The following is a 20,000-nucleotide window of genomic DNA, read 5'->3' on the forward strand; positions in this document are numbered from 1 at the left end:
TTGCCCCACTGTACCTGAAGACAGTCTTCTACCAGACAAACCTCCGTTTACAAACACTGGTGTCGACTACTTTGGCCCATTTGATGTCAAGCGGGGCCGGGGTACTGTCAAAAGATATGGTGTCATGTTTACCTGCCTAACTCTCAGAGCTGTGCATATTGAAGTTGCAGACAGTCTTGACACAGACTCCTGTATCAACGCGATTCGACGTTTCATCTGCAGAAGAGGTCAAGTTACCATCATGAGGTCAGATAATGGCACAAACTTTGTGGCAGTGGAAAGGGAGTTGAGGGAAGCCATTCAAAGACTGGATAACGACAAAATAGAAAGAGTCCTACAACCAAAAGGTATAAAGTGGATTTTTAACAGCCCGGCTGCTTCACATCAAGGTGGAGTTTGGGAGAGACAAATTCGAACAGTGCGTCGAATTCTCAGCGCTCTCTTGAAGGAACAAGTGCCAAATGAAGATTGTCTTCATACAATAATGTGTGAGATTGAAAGCATCATTAATGGCAGACCTCTCACAAGCGTCTCAGAAGACATAAATGATGTTGAAGCTTTAACGCCGAGCCATCTGTTGCTGCTTAAGTCACAGCCCCTCATGCCTCCAGGTGTCTTCAACAAAAATGATGCATACACCAGAAGAAGATGGAGACAGGTTCAATATCTAGCAGATTTGTTTTGGACCAGATGGACTCGTGAATATCTTCCACTTCTGCAAGAGCGCCAGAAGTGGCTGAAACCGAGAAGAAACTTCACGGTCGGAGATCTTGTGCTGCTGGTGGGCAGTTCTTCTCCACGCAACTCCTGGCTCATAGGGAGAGTGGTTGAGACGTTGCCAGACTCAAGTGGAACAGTCCGAAGATTGAAAGTAAAAACTAAAAGCAACATCCTGGAAAGACCCATTAACAAGTTGTGTCTTCTGGAGGAGGCTTCATCCGAGCGATGAAGAGAAAGAATGTTTGTTCATGGACATTACAATTAGGTTGGCTCTTAATGATTAATGTGTAAGTTAGTAATTGTTTAGTTCTCTCACCTAACCAATTAGGAGCCGGGTGATGTAAGAGCCAATTAAAGGTTAATTTTATTGGTACTGATAAAATGATTAGAGGAGAAATATACATGTTTGATGTTAAGAATATAATTTCTAGTTGATTTCAAAATACTGTTTGTTAAATGTATAGAATATAGAAGTGCGACATTCTAATGCGCTTTTTAGTATTTTGGGCTTCCGGCGCACTGTAATTACGTAGTTGGGGAGTCGGATAAGCTGGAAGCAACACAGTTTTTTGACAGAGTCTTGCCATGTATCTTAAGTTTCAATAAACATATTTTTTGCAAGAAAAGGTACCTGGATTTGTTCGCGTTCAAATGCATGTTGCTGGACTGACTCCTAAAGGTGGTACAGAAGAGTGAAATAGAGATGGAGTGCCGCCGCTACAGTCACAGTGGAAGGGTAGTTATTAAGCCATTCTTAAGGAAGGGAAACTGCTACCCCTTTTTACAGGTGTGGTGTGATCAGGAGAGAGGAATAATAGTGGATGTCTAGGCCACCTGTTTAATACACTGGAGGCTGGTTTAGTGTTGCGGTTCAACTAGTTTGGTTATTTTGAGTCCTTTTAAAAATGTAATTCTTTATAAATTCAGTAGTCAAAAGATCAAAGTTACCACATAATCCACTTTAATGTGAGGCAACATTTGTGCTCCTTTATTAGCTGATCTCTTTGGGTTTCCCGACTCTTGGGTCAGGAAAAAGCAAACACATCTGCACTTGTTCTTGTTGGTTACTGCCTCTATATTTCAAGCTAACACATATTAACCTGGCTGTGTTGTTTTGTTTTTTTTTGTCACAGGCTTCAGTTCCTGTGAGCTGACTAACATGTTCTCGACCAGACTCAGATATGACTAAGCATTCAGCTTCTGGATCCTGAAACCTGTGCAGAATTTGTACATTCATATTTTTTCACAGCACTGATTTTACTTTTCCTCCAGTTATTTTTCGGAACATTAATTTACAAACCGGATCGCAAAAAAGTTGGGACACTAAACAAATTGTGAATAAAAACTGAATGCAATGATGTGGAGATGGCAAATGTCAATATTTTATTCAGAATAGAACGTAGATGACAGATGAAAAGTTTAATCTGAGAAAATGTATCATTTCAAAGGAAAAATATGTTGATTCAAAATTACACTGTGTCAACAAATCCCAAAAAAGTTGGGACAAGTAGCAATAAGTAAAAAGTAAATTTGAGCATAACGAAGAGCTGGAAGACCAATTAACACTGATTAGGTTAATTGACAACATGATTGGGTATAAAAAGAGCTTCTCAGAGTGGCAGTGTCTCTCAGAAGCCAAGATGGGTAGAGGATCACCAATTCCCACAATGTTGTGCAGAAAGATAGTGGAGCAATATCAGAAAGGTGTTACCCAGCGAAAAATTGCAAAGACTTTGCAGTTATCATCATCATCATCAACTGTGCATAACATCATCTGAAGATTCAGAGAATCTGGAACAATCTCTGTGCGTAAGGGTCAAGGGCATAAACCCATACTGGATCCCCGTGATCTCCGGGCCCTTAAACGACACTGCACTACAAACAGGAATGCTACTGTAAAGGAAATCACAGAATGGGCTCAGGAATACTTCCAGAAACCATTGTCAGTGAACACAATCCACCGTGCCATCCGCCGTTGCCAGATGAAATGCTACAGTGCAAAGAAGAAGCCATTTCTAAGCAAGATCCACAAGCTCAGGCGTTTTCACTGGGCCAGGGATCATTTAAAATGGAGTGTGGCAAAATGGAAGACTGTTCTGTGGTCAGATGAGTCACGATTCGAAGTTCTTTTTGGAAATGTGGGACGCCATGTCATCCGGACCAGAGGACAAGGACAACCCAAGTTGTTATCAATGCTCAGTTCAGAAGCCTGCATCTCTGATGGTATGGGGTTGCATGAGTACGTGTGGCATGGGCACCTTGCATGTCTGGAAAGGCACCATCAATGCAGGTTCTAGAACAACATATGCTCCCATCCAGACGTCATCTCTTTCAGGGAAGACCCTGCATTTTTCAACAAGATAATGCCAGACCACATTCTGCATCAATCACAACATCATGGCTGCGTAGGAGAAAGATCCAGGTACTGAAATGGCACGTCTGCAGTCCAGATCTTTCACCTATAGAGAATATTTGGCGCATCATAAAGAGGAAGGTGCGACAAAGAAGGCCCAAGACGATTGAACAGTTAGAGGCCTGTATTAGACAAGAATTGGAGAGCATTCCTATTTCTAAACTTGAGAAACTGGTCTCCTCAGTCCCCAGACGTCTGTTGAGTGTTGTAAGAAGAAGGGGAGATGCCACACAGTGGTGAAAATGGCCTTGTCCCAACTTTTTTGGGATTTGTTGACACCATGACATTTTGAATCACCATATTTTTCCCTTAAAATGATAAATTTTCTCAGTTTCAACATTTGTTCTGTGATTTATGTTCTATTCTGAATAAAATACTGACATTTGCCATCTCCACATCGTTGCATTCAGTTTTTATTCACAATTTGTTTAGTGTCCCAACTTTTTTTGGAATCTGGTTTGTAAAAGAATTTTGTATTTCAAGCACTTTAATATTTAACTGTATGACGTAAACCGAGCAGTAACTGCATGTACTGTTCTTTTGCTTCTCGCTCTTATTACATAATAATAATATAAAAGTCTATTAATGATCCACATCGTGAGAGCATCACTCACCCAGCTGATGACTTGGAGGAAGCGCTGTGGCAGTTTGCCAGGCTCTCCCCGCAGCAGAGGAATGTACGAATTCACAGCAAACAGCCTCAACTTCCTGTCTTCCTCCACACTGTCAAAGCCTGCGTATTTAGAGAGAAATTCATCATCCATCGCTCACAATTAAAATTTCAATCAATCAGCATCATATCAGTGAGCAAGAAAATCACAGCAGAATCATTTGAACGTGTGGGTTTCTCACCCTCAGACAGCAGTTTGAGAAAACTGTTAGGGATGTCAGGCTGCATCATGTCTCCACCAAGAGAAAACACAGTGTTCATCGTTTCTATGAACCATTCGTTATCTGGTGCATATGTACAGTGGTTTATAGGAAAATACAAGAAATTTAACAAACAAAGTATAAAAGACACACTTTGGGCAACAGGTTGAGGTAAACCCCAGACAGGTTGAAAATCTATCAAGGAGAAAATTGCAGTGAATTTGTACTAACTTAGCATCATAAATAACATTATATTTAAAAATATTTTGTTAATTTCTGTTTACGTTCTGTCACGTGATCTCAACCTCCAATTGTTGATAGTTATGATGTTTTAGCGCAATATTAACTCAAAAAAGTATCAAGGGTTTCCAATAAAAAGAAACTTGAATGTTAATGTTTTCTCTAAATTCATCATATTATTGCTAGGAAGTATAAATTTACATCAGGATTTTTCAAAACCTTTTTTGTGCAGTTTCATCATGCATTCACTGTGGGTGAAGAACACTGAGTCCCCACCACATGTCCATTTGTGAAATGTCCTAGCTACTAAATATTCTACAGTGAATTGTTAGAGGTTTTATCACAAAGGGAAGTGATTGGGATCATGAGAAATTCAGCCACAAAGTTGTACACCTCGTAAAATCCACAAAGCAGGGTCAGCGGATGCTGAGGCACATAGTGCACAGAGGTCACCGACTTTCTGCAGGCTCAATCACTACGACCTGATGGAGGAGTCTGGGTTTAACGGTTGGATCATGGGCCCATAGTTCCAGTGAAAGTAAATGGTTCTTTTTTTTTTTTTTTTTTCAACTCTAAGTGTGCATTCAACATGCTTTACACAACTTGCCTCATTCACCCATTCACACAAGCTCTCTTTCTCTCTAACATTCACACACACTCATACTTACAGATTCATTAATTATAATACATTGTTATCATAGTTGGCATGCGGACTGGAGCAGACGGGGGATCAAACCACCACCAATTAGTGCTCTACCACCTGAACTACAGTCTCATGCTTTAGCATACCAGGACATTTTAGACAATTTGACTCTCCCAACCTTCTGTGAACAATTTGGCCATGGCAACTCCTTCCAACATGACTGCATACCAGTGCACAAAGTAAGGTCCATAAAGACATGGATGACTGGAAGAACGTGACTGGCCTGCACAGAGTGCTGACTACAATCCAACAGAACGCCTTTAGGACGAATTGGAGGGGAGACTGTGAGCCAGGCCTCTTTGTCAATGTCTGACTTCACAAACGCAATTCTGGAAGAGTGGTTAAAAATTCCCATAAACAAGTTGTTACAACTGCAAAGGGTGAACTGACATCACATTATTTCCTATGGATTAAACATGGGAAGTCACTGAAGCTCATATGCCCGTGAAGGAAGGTGACCAAATACTACTTGTGACTAAAAGGTCGTTCTCCCATCTCTTCTTTACTTTTTAAAGTTTGATTTATGTGAAATCAAACCAGAAAAGCTGAAGTGACAGCCTGTTGTGACTCAGCACAACAACATAAGTTTAAAAAGAGTTACTTTGAATATGAGTTTCTATGACTGTGATTTCTTAGCCACAGCATTATACAGCTCCAGAGGGCCTCAGGAGTGATAATGAATTGATATTTAAGACGATTACACTTTAAAGGATATTTTTCCGCCAGTTCTGCCACCTTCCCCACCAGGTCAATGGTAGTGTGATCATCTTCACTGATACACAGAAACTCCAGCATCTTCTCAACAATGACTGTAACATTCTGGCCATTAGTGATGCGAAAGAGCAACTCCAGCGTCTACAAGACAAAAAAAAAGAAGCCTGGTAATGCTAAAAACCTGCAACCTTACAACCTCACACGTTCAGACTACATCACTGTGAGCCTCACCTCACGCTTAATAATGAGGTCAGGGTGATCAAGACACTCTATGATGGTCATCTGATGCTGCAAGGCCAGTTTAGGATCCTGCTGGACAACGTAGGTGAGGGCCTTCAGGCCTGCAGTATCATAGAGAAAGTGTTTTTGTTAGATTTTCAACAAAGAGACATTATTTATGTACAGTCGTGTTTCTCTTTGTCTCTTACCTAGATATTTTAGATTTATCTTGGGGGACAAAACAAAGTTTCCAATGCACTTTGCAGCTTTTTCCAAAAGGTGGGACTTTGGATGAATTGTGTAAATACATTTTACACACTCGTATAAAATAGCTGGAAATAAAGAGAAACGTATATAAGTGGCTGACAGAAGAACTTAAATGGTTACAAAAAGCATACTGATTAGAAATGCTGCATACCATAAGTGATGTTATGGTTCATCTCTGCTCTTTGTAAAGACTCATCAAGGACTTCATACATGACCTCACTTGTACTATGAAGAGAGAGAACATGCACAAAATCAGTGAAGAATCGGGTGATTTTAGTGAGATGTGAAGATGGGACAAATAATATCTACCTCTGATCATTTTTTCCAAGTAAGGAGAGTATTCTGAGCAGCTGAATTTGAAGCCATGGAGCAGGAACAGTGTGATAATTAAAATCCATGGGCAGCTTTCCTCCCACCACCTGCTTCAATATGGTGACAAAACTTGGCGTCAGGTCCTTGTAAGCTTCTGGGTTCTCCTGTATTAAAGCAAAAAAATAAATAAATACATACATATGTACATTTCAACAGAGTACTGCAAATTATGAGGAAACCAGTAACTACCTGGATCATCTGCAGGTAGATGTGTAGTGAGGCTGTCATCACACCAGGATCTTTGTCACAAAGAGCTTTGCGAAACTTGTTGTGGATGTGCTGAACTTGATTTGGTGCTATTAGGTAGAACTTGTACAGCGCCAGGACTGCTTTCCTTCTAATGATTTCTCTGAAAGTTTGTTCCGACAAAAACGTATTAATAAAAATATTCAAGCTCAACGGCACAAAGAAATATTCAACCATGCATGCAGGTGATGAGCAGCGTTCATTACTTTGGGTGATTTAGTTTTTCCTCCACTAGAGGAAGGATTGCAGGGATCATATCTTTGGGGAACATCTGGCTGACAACAGTCAGAGCCATGCACACTTCAATAAGATTTGTACTCTGAAGATCCTGTGAACACAAAACACGACAATCAAATATCCTAAATTCCCTTTTGGGCATCGTATGATGAATGTTGTGTAAGCCCACGCCCACCTTTAACACAGTGTTTACCAGGAGGAGCAGAAGCTCGTGACTTTCATTCAGAAATAAGGACACAGCGAGGTAACCTGAAAAACCACAAATAAACATATTTGTGACCAAAGCAGTCTAGCTTTTTCATATTTAACACTGATGCTGTAAATAAATCCATATTCTGCAACACTCTCAACACTCTGAAGCTTTTAAAGTACCACCTTGTGTCTTTTTGTTGTATAAATCTTTATTGTTAAATCCTCAAAAATGACAGTATTATCCTTTAAATTAAGAAAAGAGGAGGGAGTAAGGCCACGTAAGGACTCGCACTGGAACATAAATGTAAAATGATTCATGAGACCAGGTGCGGTGGGGTTTTTTATTCCTTCGTGGTATTCTTTTACATGTCGTTCTGTGTGCCAAGGATTTAGAGGAAGATCAGCAGCTTTCAACAACCAGCTGGAGCACACCTCCTATCAGTACATTCTGTTCAGCTGACTCTCTCCATCTCATCAACACCCTTCTCTTCTTCCCAAGTAATCAAACATGAGTTATAAAACTAGACATATGTCAGAATTTGCCACAAAGGACGAAGCTTTTATTGTTCCATGCAATATTCTCCTCGTTGTCCTAACAGGTTTATGCAACCTGCCTCATCATCAGCTGCTCCTCCTGGCCTTGTGTGTAGATCATAAGAACAAATGGGCCCTGACACACGAGACTCTGAGGAATGAGTTATTTATTAAACCTACCGACTCTCTTTTCCAGAACAGTGCCTTGCTGAGCCAGTTTAATGGCATGAATATAGCTGAAGGAAGCCTCGTAGCCCAACATTTCACAGTAGATCGATCGCACCATGAGCTCCTTCATCTGCCTCTGAATCAGATTATGACAAAAGGAAAAAGTAAACACATTGGTAACTTCGTGTCTCGGTGGAATTTTAATGTATATGATTTCTTGTGCAAGACAGCAGAGAAAAACCAGGAAAGATTTACCATGGTGGTGTTGGGAGAGGACACTTGTTCTTTGATCGCCAAAAGCTCATGCTGAATAAGTTTTTCTTCCTCCTATAGAACAGGAGACAATGGGAAGTAAGATGAAATACATTGGTGGTTTACCGAGTCATGCTTATTTCAAGGTAATGAGAAGTTTACAGCGAGCCAGTGATGCAAAGAAACACAAGTTTAAATGTATTTCAGACTGTGAGACGTCAAGGTTTATTCCTATAGAGTATTCCTACTGAACATGAGAATTATTTGAATTATGTCATAATGTTTTCGGCCTTGGCGATACCTTGTAGAGCAGGGGTCTAAACTTAAATGAGCGTGGGCCACTGTTGGCACTGTCATCTCACTGGGGGCCACTTCAGTGTTCATGTAGTACAAAATCCCCCACAAAAAATACAAAACACCCACAAATATTTCCAAAAATGTAGTGCGGGGTTTTTTTTTTTGCAAATAAACAAATTGGTACTCTCTTTCCTGCCAGACACGTGGCAGCACTTCTGCTAGAATTTTCCTACTAATTTCCTACTAAAATCCTAAGAAGCTCTATTTTCTCAAAAGCTTGATTTTATGAGTAATTCACTTTGAAACAAGGGGAAATACTGGCATCAGTGGGCGAAACAGATGGCACTGTACTGTTAGAGACTTAAGAGTCTTCTGAATATTTCTTCACAGTCAAATGAATTGATAGGACTTGAAGATATGCAATAATGGGGTGGTGGTCATTGTTACTCATGTAATCAACCCTTCAAGTAGGACGGAAACTCTTTTGGGATATTAAGATATCTTCTTAATTCAGAAAAATGGGGAAATGTTTGCTTGGAATTTCCAAGATGGTGTGAAAAGTTAATTTTGGCTGCTCCCTTTTCATAAGGAGTCTCCACAGCAAGTAGTTTTGCATGCTTAATTTGGCAGAGGTTTTACGGTGGATACTCTTCCTGAAACAACCTCAAAGGGGATTTGTATCTGTGCTCGGAAATGAACCAGCAAGCTTTTGCTTGCCAAAAGGTAACTGGAATATACAGACACACCATTTAACACCAAAGAAATGCAGTAAGAATTTCAGGTATGCAGGTTTAACAATACAAGGTTTATACAAACTGGCCACTTTATTAGTTACACCTAGCTCATACTAGTGACTAGTCACTCTCTTAATTCATGATGTGAAACTCCCATCCTACAAATACCAAAGGTGTTCTTTTGGACTAACATCTGTTGACTGTGGAGGTCATTTGAGTACAGTGACTCATTGTCATGTTCAAGAAACCGGTTTGAGATGATTTGAGTTTTGTGACATGGCGTGTTATTCAGGTTATGGAGTTTAATTGATGCTCAGTTTGCACTGGGGTGCCCAACATGTGCCAAGAAAATATCTCTCACACCATTACACCAGCAGCAGCAGCCTGAACCACTGACCCAAAGTAGGATGGATCCAAGATGTTTATGCCAAGTTCAGACCCAACCATCCAAATGTTCCAATAGAAAATGTGAAACCAGGCAATATTTTTCTAATCTTTTATTGTCCAATATTTGGTGAGGCCATCCAAATTGTAGCCTCAGTTTCCTGTTCTTTTTTTCCCCTTTTATTAATCAGTTCCTCCAGTCAGTTTCCTGTTCTTAGCTGACAGGAGTGGCACCTGCTATGGTCTTCTGCAGCTATAGCACACTGCTTCACAGTTAAGTGTGTTGTGCATTCAGAATTTAAACATTCAGGCTTGCTCTTCTGTGTTTTCTCTTTTTTGGGCAATGTTCTCTATAAACTCTAGAGAAAATCCAAGCAGAGGAGCAATCTGACAGACTGAAATACTCAGACCAGCCTGTCTGACACTAAGAACCATGCCATGATCACCTAAATCACGGATGGTCAAGTTTGAACTTCAGCGGGTTCGCATGTCTAAATGCATGGAACTGCTGCAACGAAATTAGAGATTTGTGTTAAAAAGCAGTTGAACAGGTGTACCTTATAAAGTAGCAAGTGAGTGAATACTGCTGACTACTTGTCCTGACTACTTGTCCTACTTGTTTCTGCCACAGAGACTAGACGTGATAAATACCAGGATCCTGTCCAAAAAACATTTACCAAAACCTCGGAAATCCCAGAAGACGAACTTCTCCAATTTGTCTGAGTTTACGAAAATGAACATGAACGCACCAGTGAGGATAAATGCGTGAAGTAGCACTGCTATAATTTGTTCTGCCACATGATATTAACATGGCAAAAACAACACAACGCCTGTAAACCAGCCTCTAACTTAGTACAGTAATGTAAGGCCTCCAGTAAGTAGGTTAAACGTAAAGACATGCCTATAATGAGTTAGCACAGGCAGCTTAGCTTAGCAACCTTAGACGGTATCGTCAACTTATCTTGTTTTTAGTTCATTTCAAAGGGCAAACTCACATGTTTAGACGTTAGCTCAGTGATTCCTCTGATGAGGTTTCCTAGCTTTGAAGTAGAGGACAGTTTTGCAGACCCAGGGTGAGAGTCTAAAGAGAGGAGGCTCGGCAGAGCTGTCAGCGTCTTCTCCACAACATCGCTCATTTTGGCAGCTAAAAGCGGGCTAAGCAGCTGGCTTCTCTCTTATAAAACACACTTATTAAATCGCTAAACATCACAATAAGAGTCTCTTACATACACACATTAAATGTTACTAGTTAAACATTTAAAACGACTACAAGAGTTACAACACTGGCTCTTCTGTCGGCCATTGTTTTGAATCGGCAAGGCTTTTTGATGATGTCACTTCCGCTTGATTTGAAACTTTATTGGAAACCCTCAACAGTAACAGTGGGCCCTCACTCTGCTGAAATAATAATAATAATAATAAAGAGACACGTAGGAGCGATATTCAAAACTGATTTTATTATGTTTGTAATAGTTTGATTAACAGTCCCCTGCATATCTGTACACTAAACTACAATAATTACTCTAAATATGAAATTACAACCATTGGACAACTGCATGAAAAGGAGTACATTCAATTATATGTATATATATTTTTTAATTAATTTTTTTTAACGTATTAGTATTTCAACAGTGGGGTAGCACAAGTTCAGGGTGTCTCTAGTGCACATCGAGTAGTGAGTGGCTTCCACATCTGGAAACGCAAAAAAGATGTAGTAAACCATATTTTAAATTACAGGTATGAAAAAAAAATCATTCATCTCATGTTTACCTATTAATGTGCTTTCTTTGCATTGATATTGATACAGTATTATATTGGCAGGTGAGAAGCAGCTGTTGGGTGCACACGTTGTTTGTTAGATGTACATTTAATATAATTTCCAAAATAAAATATTAATTTGTACCTTTCTCCATAAATCTCATTATTATTTCTCATTACTTTTGCCATTCACAGAAAAGCCCCCCTGCTCTTTGATGTCTCCTCTGAATGAATGTCCTCATTTGTTTAATAAAAAATAATAACAATAAGTAAACATGTATTTTCCTCCATGTGGGCTAATTAACATATCACATTATTGTGTCACTTCTATCCTAGACTGATGCAAGCCACTACCAATAATATTTTCAGTAATATACTTGTTTTAAACTTCATAGTTGTAATCATAAGAACTTCTGTGCACCTTTTCTTCCCATCACATTGTAATGCGAGCTAGCCATTTGGTTTATTACTCTTTAAAATATGTAAATCTACCCTGGCCAAAACACTGGAGTATATACAATGCTATTGATGTGCCCTATGTACAATCAAAACTGAGTCTCTATCTCTGTGATTGTACTCTAGCAAACAGAAACATCAGTGTGTCTTCAGTAGGTCTGTCTACTATTTAATCGTTTTTGTCTTGATGCTTAGGCCCAGATCTGGAAGGCAAAGAAAATAGACATTACAAGATATAACCAGACAGAAACCTGGAGTAATCACATGTGCCAGATCAGATATCATACCCGAAGAGTGTGGTCCCAGGAACCTGTGCAGAAGGCTGTCCCATCAGGGGAAACCCGCAGGGTGCTGACACGGTTCTCGTGTCCAAACAGAATAGAGACCCGTGTTCCTTTGAGAACATCCCAAACATTAATGGTGTAGTCGTTGTAGCCACCAAACAGTAGCCGGCCTGGGGAAAGAGAGGGCACACCCAAAATGTTTTAACGGCATTATCCTTAAGCTCAGTACAAACAACGGCGAAGGTAAATATTCTATATATCGTACCACTGAGCGAGAAATCAACACTGGAGACGCCAAATATGATGCTGTCTTTGGAATAGATAGCCACTTCCCTGTCTGCCCTTAGGTCATACAGGCGGCACTGTAACAAAGGGGAGTGTTTTCATTTTTTTCTGTTTTTTATGGTGCAGTGTAATTATGATTAATTATGTGCAGCACGCTGCACATGAAAACTGGCTTCACCAGTCAAAGGTAACATGAAGAAATCAATTCTTACTGTAGCGTCATCCGATCCAGATGCAAAAGCGTCTCCGCTGGGATAGTATCTGTTAAAATACAGACAGCAGTAATAAGAAATCAATTTTTAAAGCTCTTACATGTAAGATTTGAATACTTCTGACTTATAGCAACTCCTAGTGGTAGCATAAGAAAATGAGACTCCAGATTTTAACATTTTTGTTTGCAAACAAAAATATAGAGGCCATTACAATAACATAAAATATGTTATGATAATGCACACATGATGAGGCCTTTAAAACACTTCCTTTTAATGCGTAATTATAAATAGAAAATGCACTCATCTTTACACTTACCTTCTCTACACTTATATTCAGGAGCCATTACAAGGGGGTGACTTACCGTACGCTATTTATGTCTGACTCGTGAGTTTCAAAGGACTGAATACACTGTCCTGAACGCATATCCCAGACATTGGCCTTCTTATCACAGCCCTGCCAATGAAAGCAAAGCAGAAAGTGTCAAAAATTTCAGTGTTTAGCCTCTTTAAGTAAGCTGTACCGAAAGCTGTGCAGAAAGTGTCCTCACCCCTGAAACAAACGTGTTTCCGGTTTCAGATGGGGCCAGATCCAGACACAACACGTCTGCAGCGTGTCCATGGAAACTCTGTAACAGCTGCCCACTCTCAACATCCCATAATGCACATGTTCCATCCCCGCTGGACGTCAGGATCTTGAATGCATGCGGCAAGAGAAAAAAAAAAAAGAAGTCGTTACAGGCTATCATGTAGTTGTAAATGGACTGCCTTTGCAGTGTGACGCCTCATGTGACCAGGAAGTCAAACTTGTAAATTATTAACAAAGTATTGGAGCTCTCACTGGAATATAGAAGGAAGTGATATCTGATTGAGAGAAAAATAAAAAGGTAGCTTGCAGCTACTGTTTCCACAGGCATTTTACCCATGATCCTCAGTGGTTTGTGGATGTTTTTAGAGTGTGGTGACAGTTTTCTCACCTGCATATCCGAGTTGGTGAAGCTACAAGCAGACAGGTAGTTTGTGTGCATGGCCACTGACTTCTTCTTTGCAGCTAAGTTCTCATTCTTGTCCAAAGACAGAGGATAAACTGAGCATTTATTGTCCAGGCCTCTGCAACAGAGAAGCTACACACTTTACCACAAAAACAAAATACAGAAAAGCAACAAAAAATACAGCAAAATACAACCAGATCTGGATCATTATAGAGAGTAACGCACTCACCCACAAGCTACAGCGCAGCCAGAGGGGGCATAGGCACAGGCCATCACCCAGGTGCAAGGCATTGTCACAGCATGTTCCTATAAACATCAGAAGACAAGGCTTTTGTGCTCGAGCCGCACAGGGAGAATTCATTATCCATAATCAAAGCAGAACAACTAGCTTTGGTTTGTCCCATGTAGAAAACTTTAGAAAACACTTTTACACAATTTCAGTTTTTATCATCTAACTCTGATGTCTCGTTCATAAAAACAGGACAGTTGGATTTACCATCAGCACACAATAGATATATTGATGCACAAATCCTATGTGTCACTCCTATCTGATCTAAAAAAAAAATTCTATCTAAAGCAAACTTATTACCATCATGGAAATTTATATTATTTTTATTGTTATCAATTCAAAAGCAAAAAATACAAATATCTAAGAATACGTCATGATGACCCATGAAAAGTAAAAGTTACCTTGTTGGTGGTGAAAGCGTCCCACACGATAACTTTTCCATCCTGCATCAAAAGATAATAAAGGTTTGTACACTTTTAAAACACATGCCACCAACAACAAACTTGCTCTGCAGTCAGCTGGAAACGAGACTAGGGGTTTGTGACCTGTGAGGAGCTGACGATCCTCCTCTTGTCCTTGCACCAGTCCATGCACAGAACTTTATTCCCGTGCCCCTTCAGGGTCCTCCGGGTCTTCATGACAAACTGGCCCAGCCCCTCCACCTTCTCTGCCACCTGATGTACTGCACAAACACACATGTATATTATACATTAAACATGTCCCCACATTAACACTCGTGGCAGCAGCCAGGATTAAACTACAGCAGGCCCATCTAAATGGAGGAATATTGAATTAATCTATTTTTAATCTGCCATGTCTCAGATAGCCCGAATCACATAAAATATGCATCAGAAATGACCTGTGCTTGATTTTCACGTTTTTATTTCACACTCTTGCTTTAATTGTCAGATTGTTCAGATATTATGAGTAAAATATGAGTAAAAATAAATCAATAAATAAAAAGAAAGAAAGTAAAGGAAAACAGTCCATGGATGAAACATGGATGAAAGTATTAGGCTATGAAATGGGGAGGCAAACAAAACAGCCTGCCCCCGTCTCTTGACAAATCGGTGACATCGGCGCCGATCGGATCGATAATCTGCTCCGCCAAATCCCCCATCTCCGGTAACACCGGCGATCTTTGACTTCTGGCGGAGAAACGTGAGGCTATGAGGAGACGCTCGCCGTTATCCGTCCCGTCACAGGGTAAACGCAGAATTGAATCAGGGCCTCTCCATTTTTTTAGCACTCACGCTCGACATCGTGCAGCTTCGCTCTTTCCTCCTCCAGCTTCGACTTCAGCGTCTCCGACTCCGTTTTGAGGTGAGCCAGAGTCTCGTTCAGCGGTACCTCCTGTGTCGCCATTTCAGGGGTTGGAGGGGATCTCATATATTTCCTTTGAGCAGGAAGCGATCGGCAGCGAAAAGGCTTAGAGCAGAGCTAACAGCTGATGCTGCTGTCATGACGTCAGAGGGCGAAGATGCTCCTCCAGTTTCCAGGGGAGGAGGATCCTGCATCCCGGTGATGCTGCCGCACACACACACACAGGATGCATCCCCTAAGCAACACTACACTCAGCTTATAAATGCATTTTTTTTCACGCTGCCCACATGAAGAGAAGGGACAAGCTCGTTTGCCTGAAAGGCATTAATGTGGCAGAGGGAGAGGGAGAGAGGGCTTTCTGGCATTTTAAGATGCTGAAATGGAGCAAAGATGTTTTCATTTTAACCAAAAAAGAATTACTGAGAAAACAAGTAATGTTGTTTGTTAAAGTAATTTTATTCTTCTTCATTTTTTTTAATGAGCTGTTATGAGTTGGTGATTTGGCATGCTATTTTATTAATTCATATTACTTCATTTTCACATCTTACATCCTCTGATTCAACTACAGGACACACATATAAAAAAAATACACAGTGAGCATTTAATTAACTCATATTTTAGCCTTGCTGTATTTTAACCTGAGTATATATACTATCATATATGATAGTATAAAATAGGTTTGCATTGGTATAGCTTTAATCCAAGATAATGCCTTTATTCATTTATTTAGCATGTTATTGCAATTTAAATAAAAATGTACACACACACACACACACACACACATATTATATACAGTACACAAGAATAAAATATCATTGCTATGTCGTGTTTGGTCAAAATGTTGCAATGTTATTCAGTTGTTCTTTGTTTTAAACATGTGCTGTACAGGGTTTTAATGAAAGTGCTTAAATATTTCTATCTACAATCTAGTGCAACTTTAAACAGACTGACTAAGACTCAGTATAAGGAGTAAAAATGTCAAAGGATCTGTGTGTCAGATCCTGTTGAGGAAGTCGAGATGAAGGCTGTTCGGGACCTGCAGCAGCTCCAGAGCCTGTGTGGACGTGCAGAATGGAAACGTGACCTGGAAACGATAATCTGCGTCCAGCATCAGCTGTGCGGTGCCTTCGTGGTCTTGGAGCAAAGACTGGAATGAGAAATATATTGACAGCTTAGTCAACTGTATTTATTTTGGCTAGGAGGGTTTTTATATTTGAAAATGAACAGCTGGGCTCACCTGAACTTTGCGGACAAACGATGATGTCACTCTTTTTTCAAAATCGTCAATGGGCGTGTACGAGTTCAAAATTTTGACAATCTACAAATTTTAATGTTAGGTTGGAGTTTAGTGCGAGATTTAAAAATGAAAAAAAAGAACCCACCAAAACCACATTTTAAACAACAGATGGAAGTACCTGAACGGGGCTGAGTTCAGAGCATTTTTCAATGATCTCCTTGGCATCATCATCAGTGGATTTGTTGACTTGCAGTAACCACGCAGTTTGAGCCAGTGGCTTCAAAGTATCCATAGCATTCACGTTTTGAAGTTCCTTCTCTTTCAGCCACTCTTCTAGATAACTGATGTTGCATCTGAAAAGAGAAAGCAGCTGTTAAACTAAACTCTCTTTGAGTTGTGTTCAAAGCACATACCTGATCTGCGAGCACAGACCTGATCTGCATCCCCTTCCTGCAGGAGCACATGTCCTTGCGGAGCATGATGTTGTTAAGAGTGATCGCAGCCACAAGGTAGAACAGCTGTTTGATCACTTGTTTGATGAGGCCCTGGTCCAGACTATGGTGGTTCATGGTGGAGTGGAAGACAGTTAGATGCTGGAGGATGGAGGAGATGGTGTAGGTCTCTGATTCCTCATAGAAGCTGTTGGAACGCTTCCTGAAGCCCGTCGGCTTCATGCTAGAAATCCCCTGTAGACTCTCGTGCTCCAGCATGCCGGGTACTAAGAAAGTGTAGAAGTAGGGTTTAGCTTACTCATAAAAGGATTTTTTTGGCAAAATATTACATTTGAAAAAACATTACCAATAGTGGGAGTAAGAGTCTTTTGCATGACTGAGATAAACCGATGATAGATTTGGATGGCCAGATCGCTGAGAATCTGTCTGTGTTCCGACAAATCGAAATTCTGCAAGCAGTTTTTTTTCTGGCGAGGTGTACTTTGCTTCAGGAACTCCTTTTGTTAACAGGATGGAAAACAAGAGCATTTTAATATGTATATGATATTATCAACAGACAGAAATGAAACAGTAACTACTGATTTTTTTTAAAAAAAAGTAAATTTGTACTTCCTCCCCGCTGTACTGCTTCAGACAGTTGAGGAGCTGGTGGGTGTTTGAGAGCCAGAAGGACAGGAACTCTAAATCTTTTTGATGACTCTAAAACAGGAAAATGTTGTTTACATTATTAGATATAAACAATACCTCAAAATACATCAATCCATTCACCAGTCTATCCATATATATCCAGGGGAACAGAGAGGTGTTCCCAGGCCAGCCAAGAGATATAATCTCTGCAGCATGTCCTGGGTCTACCCCACCTCCTCCTGCTAGGAGTTGTTTCTCAGCTAGCTTAACCCCACCTATCTGGGGTGCAAAACCCCAAACGAGAATCTTGAGCTCAAGAGTTTTACTTCCTGGTTAAACAAGGGTTACAAAAATAGTTAACCTTACCACGATGACTTTCTTGACTCCACCAATGATTGCATTCATAAGGGACTTTAGTTTTGCCTCATCGTTCAGGTAGTCCGCATGGCGGATGCACATGAAGAGGATGTAAGCTGGCAGGGTCGGGATCATGTTGACCGCCACGCCTTTGAGTTTCAGATCTGCAAGGAAATTGGGACAAATTTGTCAGAGAATATGGTTTATCCATTCATCCGAGTTTTAATACCCTCACTCCTGCTCAAATCCATGGATCAAATAGCTTATATGATTATTAAATAAAAGGCAGGTAACATGGGCATATTGCAGACATAGTGCAGGGGAAGAATACCCAGAATGATGTTTTCAATGAGCCTTGGTTCATCCTCTCTCTTGTACTCCAACATGCCAAGGTAATCTTTGGGAAGGGTGGATGCAGTTTTTTGCCTCGCTGTTTGAGAAACAATAAATGTGATGAAAAAGTTGAGACAGCTTGTATGGACTCGATTTCTTTGTTTACATGTGGCGCAGGAGCTCCAGTGCTACCTCTCTGTGACGTTTCGAGGCTCTTAACTTGAGTCTGAAGTTTCTTTATTAATCTGTCTTTCTGGTCGAGCAGCTCGTCAAAGTCCTGAATTAAAAGTGGAATCAGTTATTGGTTTACTCTCACTGTAACCTTCTACCCTTCGTACGCTCAACGCACCATGTTCTCAGCAGTTAACCGTGAAGTCTCCTCTCTGAGTTTGCTTTTGACCTCATTCTCCATCAGCTGCTGTCTCTTCAAGTGATCATTCTCCTCTTCCAGCTCCTCTACTCTGCCTTGAAGCTCTCTCTTCTCCCCCTCCAGCTCTTCAGCTTTTTCCTCAAAGTACCTAAAAAAAACATCCAAAATCAGGATGAACCAGATATGACCATCACTACTTTAATCAAGAAAGACATCACTACCGCTGAGTAATTTACCTCCGTTGTGAGCTCTCTTCTGTAATCTTCTTTTGAAGATTGTGAGAGATCTCTTTGTTTTTTTCTGTTGAATGACATAAAAATAAAAGAGCAAGTTAAAACAGTAATCTGCTTCACTGCGAGACTCCTGAACAAAAGAGTGTACCTGTTAATTCTCTTTTCTGCTCCTCAACAAGGCCTTCAAGCTCTTGTTTCTGTCTCTGCAGCTCTGAAACCCGCAGCTTCAGCTCCGGGATCACCTGCAAATGAAATTAAAGCAGACGTCACAGTTACATTCTGAAGCTCGCCCCTTTAACCCGTGACGTATCGAATAATACGTGCAATGACATACTGAGTTTTCACTGCTGAGTCTGGACACTTCTTGGCAAATGTTTTCATTGACATTGCTTTTCTCCTGGAACAGGTTTTGCAGCTTGCTGTTCTCATTCTCAAGGTGGTCCACTTTCAATTTCAAGCCCTCTACTTGAGTCTCATAGCTTTCCTTCTGCTCCCTCTGGTGGTTTTCTAGAATCCTGCCAACAAATGTGAGACGTTTAACAAATTCAAGTACAGACACCCAGAAGGAAAGCTGCACGTTTCTGTTAATAAGAAAGTGGTTTGCTATGGTTGAAAAATGAAGACCTGATGGCTTTTTGTAGGCGTTCAAAGGCTGACAGCAAATCTTCAACTTCATAAATCTTCTCTGATTCGTCAGAAGTCATCCTTTGGAGAAACAATGTGTCAGATTAAATGACTAATAGAGATGAAGTGAGGAAACACAGTGCTCAAAATATCTGGATTACCCCAGAAGAACTTCCTCTTCAACAACACCTTCAAGAAGCTGCCTTGCGATCTCACTCACTTTACCTGCAGAAAACATTCAAGGTTCATCAACAAACGACTTCTTTTTCTTTACACAAAGGAGATTATTTTTTTTACATAAAATTCTATATACACCTCTTGCTTGTTCTGACTGCTGCTTCATCTTTCTCTCCATGTTATTTCTCTGATTTTGCAGGTTGTTCAGATCTCTGCGTAGCTCGGGAATTAGTTTGACATGCTTGGTGAGCTGGATGACCTGCTCCTGCAGGTCTGAGTTCGCCTGCGCCCCCTCTTCTAACTTTCTCTGCAGGATGACTCGTTCTTCTTTCAGCCTTTTTATCTCCTCTTTCAGAGTTGCCACCTCGGCCTCGTGGTCCTGTCTCTGAATTTCAATGTTGTTTTCCGCGATCCTTCAGAGAAGAAAAAGCT

General features: G+C 40.5%; 3 protein-coding genes across 4 annotated transcripts in view; all 3 read right to left on the bottom strand.

Moving 5' to 3' along the window:
- ap4e1 (adaptor related protein complex 4 subunit epsilon 1) overlaps nucleotides 1-10,900 on the bottom strand; it is a 34,041-nt gene extending 23,141 nt beyond the window's left edge. The window contains exons 1-13 of one of the 2 annotated variants that reach the window (XM_005945581.2): nucleotides 10,558-10,900; nucleotides 8,151-8,222; nucleotides 7,908-8,031; nucleotides 7,177-7,250; nucleotides 6,971-7,092; nucleotides 6,708-6,867; nucleotides 6,456-6,622; nucleotides 6,298-6,371; nucleotides 6,089-6,211; nucleotides 5,892-6,001; nucleotides 5,662-5,801; nucleotides 3,986-4,098; nucleotides 3,748-3,866 (exon numbers count right to left, since the gene is read on the bottom strand). In XM_005945581.2, coding sequence (XP_005945643.1) covers nucleotides 3,748-3,866; nucleotides 3,986-4,098; nucleotides 5,662-5,801; nucleotides 5,892-6,001; nucleotides 6,089-6,211; nucleotides 6,298-6,371; nucleotides 6,456-6,622; nucleotides 6,708-6,867; nucleotides 6,971-7,092; nucleotides 7,177-7,250; nucleotides 7,908-8,031; nucleotides 8,151-8,222; nucleotides 10,558-10,698 — 1,539 coding nt within the window. In that variant the 5' untranslated portion in view covers nucleotides 10,699-10,900. Of the gene's footprint in view, nucleotides 1-3,747; nucleotides 3,867-3,985; nucleotides 4,099-5,661; nucleotides 5,802-5,891; nucleotides 6,002-6,088; nucleotides 6,212-6,297; nucleotides 6,372-6,455; nucleotides 6,623-6,707; nucleotides 6,868-6,970; nucleotides 7,093-7,176; nucleotides 7,251-7,907; nucleotides 8,032-8,150; nucleotides 8,223-10,557 lie in introns of those variants that run through there. The other variant, XM_042221929.1, reaches the window with a different exon arrangement.
- A 99-nt stretch (nucleotides 10,901-10,999) lies between these two features.
- gnb5a (guanine nucleotide binding protein (G protein), beta 5a) lies at nucleotides 11,000-15,382 on the bottom strand. Its single transcript, XM_005945580.3, has 11 exons — nucleotides 15,089-15,382; nucleotides 14,381-14,517; nucleotides 14,237-14,278; nucleotides 13,776-13,852; nucleotides 13,532-13,664; nucleotides 13,106-13,249; nucleotides 12,920-13,011; nucleotides 12,558-12,606; nucleotides 12,326-12,422; nucleotides 12,064-12,230; nucleotides 11,000-11,979 (listed from the first exon to the last, which is right to left on the bottom strand). Exons 1-11 carry the CDS (start codon nucleotides 15,222-15,224, stop codon nucleotides 11,968-11,970), a joined length of 1,086 nt encoding a protein of 361 aa, XP_005945642.1. The 5' UTR covers nucleotides 15,225-15,382; the 3' UTR covers nucleotides 11,000-11,967.
- Nucleotides 15,383-15,593: 211 nt separating this feature from the next.
- myo5c (myosin VC) overlaps nucleotides 15,594-20,000 on the bottom strand; it is a 13,027-nt gene continuing 8,620 nt past the window's right edge. Inside the window, exons 25-40 of the mRNA XM_042221931.1 lie at nucleotides 19,707-19,981; nucleotides 19,553-19,616; nucleotides 19,392-19,472; nucleotides 19,102-19,282; nucleotides 18,916-19,009; nucleotides 18,771-18,834; nucleotides 18,514-18,682; nucleotides 18,357-18,441; nucleotides 18,163-18,261; nucleotides 17,841-17,995; nucleotides 17,457-17,546; nucleotides 17,194-17,344; nucleotides 16,828-17,113; nucleotides 16,574-16,748; nucleotides 16,396-16,476; nucleotides 15,594-16,305 (exon numbers count right to left, since the gene is read on the bottom strand). Coding sequence (XP_042077865.1) covers nucleotides 16,153-16,305; nucleotides 16,396-16,476; nucleotides 16,574-16,748; nucleotides 16,828-17,113; nucleotides 17,194-17,344; nucleotides 17,457-17,546; nucleotides 17,841-17,995; nucleotides 18,163-18,261; nucleotides 18,357-18,441; nucleotides 18,514-18,682; nucleotides 18,771-18,834; nucleotides 18,916-19,009; nucleotides 19,102-19,282; nucleotides 19,392-19,472; nucleotides 19,553-19,616; nucleotides 19,707-19,981 — 2,203 coding nt within the window. The 3' untranslated portion in view covers nucleotides 15,594-16,152. The remainder of the gene's footprint in view (nucleotides 16,306-16,395; nucleotides 16,477-16,573; nucleotides 16,749-16,827; nucleotides 17,114-17,193; nucleotides 17,345-17,456; nucleotides 17,547-17,840; nucleotides 17,996-18,162; nucleotides 18,262-18,356; nucleotides 18,442-18,513; nucleotides 18,683-18,770; nucleotides 18,835-18,915; nucleotides 19,010-19,101; nucleotides 19,283-19,391; nucleotides 19,473-19,552; nucleotides 19,617-19,706; nucleotides 19,982-20,000) is intronic.

Source organism: Haplochromis burtoni, unplaced genomic scaffold (assembly GCF_018398535.1).
Source record: "Haplochromis burtoni strain Fernald_Lab_line unplaced genomic scaffold, NCSU_Asbu1 Contig_77, whole genome shotgun sequence".
Taxonomy (NCBI): domain Eukaryota; kingdom Metazoa; phylum Chordata; class Actinopteri; order Cichliformes; family Cichlidae; genus Haplochromis; species Haplochromis burtoni.

Bases quoted from the DNA above. Each gene is read 5' to 3' on its own strand.
- gnb5a (XM_005945580.3), bottom strand. From the start codon at position 15,224: ATGAGATCCCCTCCAACCCCTGAAATGGCGACACAGGAGGTACCGCTG. The intron at 13,012-13,105 runs GTGAGGACACTT...TTTCATTGGCAG, and splicing joins GAAACACGTTTGTTTCAGGG to GGCTGTGATAAGAAGGCCAA. The intron at 12,607-12,919 runs GTAAGTCACCCC...GTATTTTAACAG, and splicing joins TCAGACATAAATAGCGTACG to ATACTATCCCAGCGGAGACG.